General features: G+C 31.6%; 1 protein-coding gene across 1 annotated transcript in view; it reads left to right on the forward strand.

Annotated features, from left to right (window-relative positions):
- Positions 1-2,326: 2,326 nt before the first annotated feature.
- Positions 2,327-10,306, forward strand: part of LOC116811854 (protocadherin-11 Y-linked) — a 53,114-nt gene continuing 45,134 nt past the window's right edge. The window contains 2 exon segments of the mRNA XM_058441717.1: positions 2,327-2,428; positions 2,430-2,975. Of these exon segments, the coding sequence (XP_058297700.1) occupies positions 2,327-2,428; positions 2,430-2,975 (648 nt within the window).

Here is a 10,306-nt window from a genome sequence, read left to right on the forward strand (position 1 = left end):
ATATGTCCATGAGTTCTCATCATTTAGCTCCCACTTCTAAGTGAGAATATCCTGCAATGTTTTTAAAAACAGTCTGTAGTATTCTTCTGCCAGTTGTAATAATGTGTAATACCTAAGGGTAAGATAAGAATAGAGCGATAATTTTAATTCCAATTGTCACTGCCCCATTTTTATTTCTGCTTATGTTTGCATGACATTTATAAAATCACATAAACATCCAAAACTTCTTAGATATGCTAGATTCACAGCATATAGAACACATATATCTGTGCATATTAGCTGGTAGTATCAATGGGGTATTTTTAATCTCAACTTCATAACAGAGTATAAAACCGAAAATTCACAAGACTGAATTTTGAGCAAGTTTTTATATTATGTAATCCCAATGCACATCATTGTACAAATGATGCTAAAAATACTATACCACAGGCACCAGTGTTTTTGTGTTGTTTACTAGGATAAAGAATGTCTTCAGCTCTAGCATTATTCACTATCATAAATAACATATTTTATATATGATACCAACTGCTTAACATAGGAAAGTCGCTGGATTCATAATATATGTTTTTAAAATTTTGTGATAAAAATTAATGAGATGTTTTAAGTCTACTCCTGACCTAAACTATCTCGATTGTTGCAACAGATGCATTTATTTGATTATTGATTGTAAATAGGAAGATTTCTTTTTTTCCAATTTTGTGTCTTCCAACATTGGCATATGCATATTTTAAAAAATGCGGATGTGTAGCTATGCAATGGGATAGTTATTTCATATAACACATTGCTTGGCATAATCAGAGCACAATATCCATAACAAGTTATTTATATCCTGTAGTCCTGTTTTTAGAACAATTACTAAAACTTGTTGATGTTATCGATTACCAATAAATATTGATAAATTCCTTAATTGGATACCTATATGCATTAATACATTTCTGGAATGGAATTTTAAATAACCATCTGACCACTGAGTTTTCAAAACTGTCAAATACCTTAATAGTTGCATTAACCTTCATTTAATTGTAAAAGTATAACATCTGATAGGCTTTAGCTCAGTGTGATACAAATTTAATTTTGTTTATATAATATGTCATCTACAAATACTATCCAGAAGAAGCACATCAGAATGTTTAATTATACTAGAGATTAAAAGATATTTAACATATAAACTTGAGAATAAATAAAATAGAGAATAAGAATTGAGAATTACGAAAGGAAAGTGAAGATAAAATTTGCAGATTTTAAGAAAATAAAAATTCCTCATTGAACTTTGTCAGAAGAGTTCAAGAACTGAAATAATTTTAAAGCTTTCAGTGAGTGAAAAATAATAGGGAGAAGTAGCAAGAGAGATTGATTTTGACTCACTTTCAACTCGGTACTGTTTTTAATTGCCTTTCTTATTTTCAAGCCCTTCTCAAGCTGTTCCTTGAAGTTGTATAATTCCTGTTAGTCTATAGATGTGAAAACCCATTTTTATATGAACTACTTTCTGCGTTCTATAAACATAAATTCTCAGGGTTGGGACTTCTAGTTTGGACGTCATCTACCAAATCCATATATCTAAAGCAAATATAGTAGATCTAATCTGGTGGTCCAGTACCTCCAAAGATATGGAATACACCCCTGAAATATCCTGAAACCTTTTTTTTTTCAGAATCCTTTAATAAGCAGTTATGTCAATCTGAAAGTTGCTTACTTGTACTTTATATTAATAGCTATTCTTGTTTTTCTTATCCAAAGAAAAATCCTCTAATCCCCTTTTCACATGATAGTTGTTACCATGTTTAGGCATTAGTCACATCAACCCCTCTCCTCTCCCAAACTTCTCTTCTTCACATCAAACTTTATTAGTCCCTCCTTTATAATGATTCCTTGCCTCCTTTTATCCAGATCAATTTTTTTCACTTTGATGCCCAGAGCTGAAGAAATGGACTATTGTATAAATTATTCATTGCCAAGAGAATAATTGCATTTTAAACCTATATTATAACAAAGAATAATGATTATACTTTGTGATTTGTAACAAATACCCTTTATTTTCCCTTAACTATTGAATTAAATATTTTAATTATTTGTATTCTCTTTAACTGTCTTGGTATATTAAAGTATTATCTTTTATAATTTATCAATGGTGGACACTTTTATAGGTACTCTGTGTCATTTTTGATACTGTAGGTATCTTATTTCATTTATCTTTATTCTTTATTCTTAATGTACAAATTCATACTATTTGATTCAGAACAAATTTATCACTAATTAACAGAGTGTCAATTATGCTAACATCTCATTTAGTAATTTTAATTTAAAACAGTTTTTGTTAACATGCATGTTTAGGGTTGGCTTCTTAATAATTTCTTCTTCCTCTTCTCTCTCTCCTCTTCTCTTGGTCAGTGTTGTGCGGGTTAATACAACAAACTGTAACAAGTGTACCTGGTATGGACTTGTTGTCCGGGACGTACATTTTCGCGGTCCTGCTAGCATGCGTGGTGTTCCACTCTGGCGCCCAGGAGAAAAACTACACCATCCGAGAAGAAATGCCAGAAAACGTCCTGATAGGCGACTTGTTGAAAGACCTTAACTTGTCGCTGATTCCAAACAAGTCCTTGACATCTGCTATGCAGTTCAAGCTAGTGTACAAGACCGGAGATGTGCCACTGATTCGAATTGAAGAGGATACTGGTGAGATCTTCACTACTGGCGCTCGCATTGATCGTGAGAAATTATGTGCTGGTATCCCAAGGGATGAGCAGTGCTTTTATGAAGTGGAGGTTGCCATTTTGCCGGATGAAATATTTAGACTGGTTAAGATACGTTTTCTGATAGAAGATATAAATGATAATGCACCATTGTTCCCAGCAACGGTTATCAACATATCAATTCCAGAGAACTCGGCTATAAACTCTAAATATACTCTCCCAGCGGCTGTTGATCCTGACGTAGGAATAAACGGAGTTCAAAACTACGAACTAATTAAGGTGCGTTTTAAAATCACTTTGTTAAAGATATCATCTCATTTTTTAAAGAGTTAAATAAAATGATATTAATGTATTTCAAATTTCGAGTAAGCTACCACCCCAATTTTTCAAAATTTATGTAATTTAAAGCATAGTGGAGAAAATTCATCAAAGCAGTTTTTGCAATTACATGAGGATTATGAATTTTCATGGTATGTATATTCATTTTCAAACAGTTGTGTTTTCATTAATCTATAAAGGGATCAGACAAGGAGGTCAGCCCTGCTACTTACAAATCAGTAGTTTGCCTACCTTCATTCTTGTAATCTGTCCAGTCATGCTTCTGCCAAAAACTTGACATAAGCAAATCATTAAGAATGAATCCATAAATCTGATTATCAATTTTTCCTAGTGATTACTTTAGATACACAAATTTTATCTTGCCATTTGATATGGTGCCACATAAATCTATTTGAGAGGTGACTAGAATAATTTAATTTATTACTAGCATTTCTGAACATATGTAGATAAGTATTTTTCATGAGGATTTCAAGGTAAGGCAAGGTCTTTAGCATATCCTGAATCATCAAATTGAGATTAAATTTTATTCAATGTTCTGTTAATGTTAAATATTTTCATTTTTTTTACAATTATTTGAAAACAGTGTTCATTTGTTGTAAAGGGTAAGTAAGCCTTTTAACAAAAAAGATTCAATCAGTTAATTTGAATAACGTATTCTGGCTTGATTTGGGTCTTAGGATGGAGAAGGTAGAGAGAAGAATAGATAGAATATTTGGTATTCTTCAAAATATGTGCAGAGGGGCCACATTTATCAAGTTAATGATCAATTCTTTTTAATTATTTATATGATATAAAGAGTGATAGATAACTCAGATTTGGGTATGTGAAATAGTACAATGCACTTGAATGATCTTGGAAAATATATGTTAATGAAATAACAAATGTGCATGTTTCAGATAGATATGTTCAGGGGATTTTCACACTTTTCTAAATATTCTGCCAAACTATGATCTATATATAACTAGTGTTAAAAATATGCCCCAAAACATATAAATAAGACATTCTGATATATATCATCTGAAGGTTTTGACCTGGAGGATGTATAATATGGGAAAATTGCTCAACTGATGCTGATCTATTGTAAAGATATATTTGTTTATAAATTCATTCAGAAATGGAAGGCTACAGACCTCTTGAGCAAATTTCAGTGAAATGCAGATATGTTTGAGTATATGAAGTGAAAAAGAAAGAGAAGGATTTGCAAAGAAGGGAACCCTTGAATACTGTTGGTGGGAATGTAAATTAGTACAACCACTAAGGAGAACAGTTTGGAGGTTCCTCAAAAAAACTAAAATTTAGATGATTTTTAAATGAGCACTTTGGGGTGAAGTTCCTGCAATGACATCTCCTTATCTGATGAAATGGAAAAATATTCAGGAGTCAGATAGATATGGATCACAGTTTTGTGCTTACCTCTTACCAGACATGCTACTTTCAGCTTAATCTTTTTGACCTTTAATTTCTTCAGTCGTAATATGAGGATGATAATTATCACAGGGGCAGAATTGGGAAGAATAAGCACTTAGTATGGAGTAGACATACCTGCATAAAAGATTTTTAGAGATGCTTTAAAATATTTAAGTACTTATAGAAATGTGAGGCTTATCACTTGACATAATAAATTGAATAACAGAGTGGATAGTCTCTCTCTAAAGCAACACTTCACAACAGAATTTTCTGCAAGGACGGTAATCTGCGTGAGAACAATGCAGTAGCCACTAGTCACACATAGCTATAGAGTCCTTGAAAGTACTTAGTAGCTAGTGCTACTAAGGAACTAAATGTTTAATTAATTCCATTTTAATTTTAATAGCCACATGTGGTTAGTGGCTATCATATTGAACAGCACAGCCTAAACAAATAAAAAATGTTTATTTGGACAATAAAAATTAATAGATAAAATCAAAATGAGACCTTACCAAGTTTAAATCAGATATTAGCAATAGGGTCTCTTCAACTGACCATCTTGACAAATGTGTTGTTTTAAAATGTAGTGCTTTATTCAAAGAATAATTTTGTCATGTCTCCCTTAGGGCAGCTTAATGAACTTCCAAGAAATTTCTGATTTGTCTTGAAAGCTGCTTAACTAATTCAAATAAAACAAATAAGCCTGCTGGCATAATTTTAGCTTCGTTAAAATATGCTTTCATTTGACATTCTTTGAAAGATTGTCAGCAAATGACAAAAGGTCTCACTACAGGTTCTTAGATGAGTCTTAGAAATGCTCTAAAATTTCTTTCTGTTTTAGAATGTGTGATAAGCCTAAAGTAACTATATGATGTGCCTAAAGTACTGGGGCATTTGTATGGCCCCGTGGACAAATACTGTTTTGGCTGCTTGTTAAAAATAATGAGAATGGAACACAAAGCATAGCCCCCGGCATGCAGAGGGCCATGACATGGGTGACTTTAACTGAATGCACTTTGACTTGCAAAAAGGCCCTGTCATGAAAGTGACATATATGCTATGGGAAAGGAGACTTAAAGAAAAAGAGAGAAAAGAAGCATGTGTTGATTCATCCATAAACTTTAGTAAATTTTACAATGTGAAATAAGTAGGCCAACCATAATAATTTCTTTTAAAAATCCCTTTGTCCTGCAGAATAGGATGAGAATTTAATTAATATTAATTTGCTCTACTTTTGTTGAATAGACAAGAATAGCAAAATCACCGTTTATCCTAACTAGGCTAATATAAAATGTATATGAATAGTTCAAATAGCAAAGGGAGAGAAGGGAGAAATATAGAGAAAAATTCTAGGAAAAAAGCTCAATTTAAATATTTAAATAGGTCAATTTATACATGAAGGCATCATACTATTTACTATTTGATATTAATTAACTGAAATTAAAGGCATTGGTGGAAAATATTTATTAAATGTTTAAAATGTATGTAGTATAAAATTTCATGAGACTTAAAATTTAGAATATTGATTTCTAAAACTAATATATACATATATCAATTTAGCTTACCTTTTTATGAGTTTCAGTATACCTTGGCACAAACAAGGCAAGTATTATTTCACATTTTAAATATTTGGAAAATGAGTTTCAGAGTGATAATGTATTATGCTTATCATCATATGACTGGTAAATGAGAGAGGTAGGAACCAGAGTGCAGTTCCTGACTCCTAATCAACAGACAGATTGTAGGTGGATAGATAACCTTCAGAGCAGGATCACTGCAAGTTCATGATACAAAAGGAAAAGAGTGAAAGAAAGAAAAAAGACTGGGTGTAGTGGCTCACACCTGTAATCCCAGCACTTTGGGAGGCTGAGGCAGGTGGATTACTTGAGGTTAGGAGTTCGAGACCAGCCTGGCCAACACAGTGAAACCCTGTCTCTACTAAAAAAAATAAAAAAAATAAAAAATTAGCCAAGCATGGTCGCGGGAGGCTGAGGCAGGAGAATCACTTGAATTCGGGAGGCAGAGGTTGCAGTGAGCCGAGATTGCGCCATTGCAATCCAGCCCGGGTGACAGTGAGAGACTCTGTCTCCAAAAAAAATAAATAAATAAAATTTAAAAAAATTAAAAAGAGAAGAAGTGGGGGAATGAAGTGATTACCAAGTAATTCTGCTTGTTTAAAAAATAAGTAAAAATAAAACTTACTTATGTGACTTTGATGCGATTAATTTTCAACTTTTTAATGGATCATGTTCCTCTCTAAAGAAAAAAAATCATCTATAAGAGTTCTTGATGTTATTAATAGTTGCCACTTAAAAAAGAATCCAGATTTGAAACCTTCTCTGTTCTCTCTTTCAAGTAAAATCATACTGCAATGCTAATTCCCTATATTCATATAGCTATTTACATACTCACACACATCGTACTATACATTGCAGTATTTGAAAGAACTGTTGTTCAGGAGTAGGAAATCACAGATCTCTTTAACTTTCACTTTTTAATTCAGATGGCCTGTTATTTATAAAGCTTTTTAAAATATTGTAAGTATTTTTTGACAGGGAAGCCAACATTTTCACAAATAGAAACATCCCTCAAGCACCGAGTCTGACTCAGAATATGTATATAAACCACAGGGACTTCCTTCTTTTCTCATGGTAGGAACTCAGGGGAAATTAGTTTATATAATGATGTTACAGTTATTTTTATTTTCTGCTTCAAATTTCCATCTTCCCTGGCGTATATCAACAGTCACATTTCTGTACTAGCCCAGTGACAGTGTGCTGATTGATTTCCTTAAGGCAGGCATGACAGTGTTTCAAAGGTTGACAATTTTTGTTGACAGAACGTGAAGATCAACTTTTTCTCAGATTAGTGATCCTACTCAAAGCCTTCCCTTGTTTCTACCCATCCCATAAGGCATCCTCATCTTTTCCATGAATCTCAAAAGATCATTTAATCTGGGGTAGTCTTTTAACATAGCCAAGATGTTTGGGCCCTTGTTTCTATTTTAAGTAAACATCTTCCCCATTGATCAAGAGCTGAACTGCATTTATGAAACTAAGGTTAGAATTAGATTTGTTTTGCGATCTGGGGTTAGAAAATCTAAATTGTGAAAAATCTCACCTACCACAAGATTTAGAAATCTTGATTTAAATTGCCGAGAATGAGACATCAAATAATACATTGTGAAGACAAAGAGCAAGCAAACTTTGTTGTTCTGAAGAAATTAATATTTGTTAACATTATGTAACTATAACTCAAAGTGATGTGTAACATTAGAAGTGAGTAAAGATTCATTGATATCAGTGCAGAGAGAATATACTATAACAATGAGTATAACAATTTTAGAAAACTTACTTGGTTTATTTGCCTCCAAGAGGCTCAGAAGAGTTTGAATATAATGATTTCCTCATTTTTTCAAATATAAAATGAAGTTTCACTTAAAATTTCTCCATTTCAGCTTTAAGATTACTTGATTTTATAGTCTCTGAATTCTATAATTTGCATATTAATATTTTTGATCTAGTGTTAAAAAGCAAAAGAGATGACAATCAAATGCTAATGACTATGAGGTTTCTGAAAGCTGGGGTTATTATCAAAGTACACTTCCAGTGGGGAAAAAATGACAACATAAAACTCATTGTCTTCATAAATGAATCTTTATTAATGCTGTCAGATCTTAACAAATGAGAGTGTGACACTAATAGAATTAAGTTACTTTTGACTTCATTACTATTATCAGAGTCTTGGTTAGTGTTCATCGTCCACTAATGCCTTTTGTTAAATACATCTGTTATTAATAATCCCACACTATGGATGGACACTTATGGAACATAAGTTGGACATTGTAAATAGTTCAATTCTGGAATTTATAAATTGAGACTCTGAAGAACAAATGTGTTCCCAAATCCGAATGATCTACTCACATCATGCCTCTTAACTTAATATTACCAACTAACTATAAGAAGCACCCCTAAATTTTATGTTATTAGGTACAGATTTATTGATCCGTTATTTCATTCTCCACTGTATCTAAATAAAAATAAATTTGAACTTAATATTATTCTTGCCAAAGGAAATGACTTAAATCCTAAAATAAAAACATATTTTTATAAGACAAAATTAATTGGTATAGAATTATTTAATGAAAACATGAGGTTGTATTACACAGATCTAATTGTCTTTAACAATTTTGATCAATGCTAATAATCTAAGATTACAAATATCCCAATGAGGGTAGTTTTCTTGGCATAAATTATTCTTTTTGTCTACAATGATTTATATTGATTATATAACAACACTGCCATGGAGACACTCTCTTAGTGAACTGAAGTATGATCTCTCAATCTTAGATAAAATAAATTGATGGATTGGTAAGGTTTCTGTATCAGAGGTGGTGACACCTTGTATGAGAAGTGATGATAAAAGCAATAAGATCATTCTGCAGTAAACTTTCTGAGTTTGTTTGAGTTTTATCTATAAAATAACGTATCTATCTTCATGATTTTACCAGGGTATGAGTTTGGACCAGTTTTTGATGGAATTGGTCTTTAGCAAAAACTATAAAGTGCAGATGAAAACTAATTCTCACTTAAAAATCAAATACTGAAGAAATTAATATTCTCCCTTTGTATTTATCAGTCTACAGTCATCTTCACAAAACTAATCATGAATGAATAATTAAATAATCTAGTAGCCTGATAGACCAAATAAATTGCTTTGACCACAAATTAAATTTTAGTAGATTGTTGTTCAAGTGTCTTTTAATTTCCCAGTGCAGGTAGATGTCACTGGAGGAAGGAAAATATTGAGTCTGATTTAATTAAATAACACAGAACTTAATTTTCTTAATTATTTTTGAAATGTCCTTTATTCATTGGTCTTTTGCTTGCACAAATTATATCTTCACCAATCTATTCTACAAATAGGTAATAAAGTCTTTTATCCATAAAATGTTAAATATCTATTACTAGAGCACTAAGGGCATCAAAGTAGAATACATGTGGACACACACGTTTTAGCAATTAAAACTATAAAAATATCGCTAGTTATCTATTTTGTATTTCCTTTGAAATAGAAGAAGTACTTCTAGGTGAACAATCATAAGAAACCTATTGCTTATTCTTTATACATTGGAAGAATATTTAGTGGTAGCATGTTTTAATTGCTGCATGCACATATCTCTATACTTGCTGGTAAACTGAGGAAAGTAGTATAACGTCATATATAGGAAACATATTTTAAAAGACATATTTTGTAAAGTAAGTGTGAATTTTGTTTCATTAAACAAAACAAAGGATTTTAAAAGTTGAAAATCATAAAATGAAGTTTTGGATTATCTAACCTAATTTACATTTGTCTTTGCGATCTCACTTAATCGGGAATTTTATTTTATGTAGAGTATTATCATGAATATTTCTCATCCTTTTACTTATTTTATATATAGAAGTTCATTATTTTAAGCTTCTTCAATACAATGAAGTGAAATTCTAAAGAATGAAAAGCTGTTCTGTTAAATTTTGTCTAGATGTAACAATAACTGACTGCTGACTAATATCTTAGTCTAATTCCAGTAATCTAAATTTAACACATATTTAATGAGTGCTCAATGTACAGTCTTGAGGGATAAAAAATGTGTTTGGAAAACAGTCAAGTGTCCCCAAGGAGGTTAATAACAGGCATTATCAGGATTATATTTTTGCTCTAATGATAGTAAAGAGGAAAGCATATTTATTTTATATACACATACATACGTGTGTGTGTGTGTGTATATATATATCTTTTTTCTTTCTTTTTCTTTCTTTTTTTTTTTTTTTTTTTTGAGACAGCCTTGCTCTGTTGCCCAGGCTAGAGTAGAGTGCAGTGGC

This window comes from Hylobates moloch, unplaced genomic scaffold (genome assembly GCF_009828535.3).
Source record: "Hylobates moloch isolate HMO894 unplaced genomic scaffold, HMol_V3 SCAFFOLD_7, whole genome shotgun sequence".
Taxonomy (NCBI): Eukaryota; Metazoa; Chordata; class Mammalia; order Primates; family Hylobatidae; genus Hylobates; species Hylobates moloch.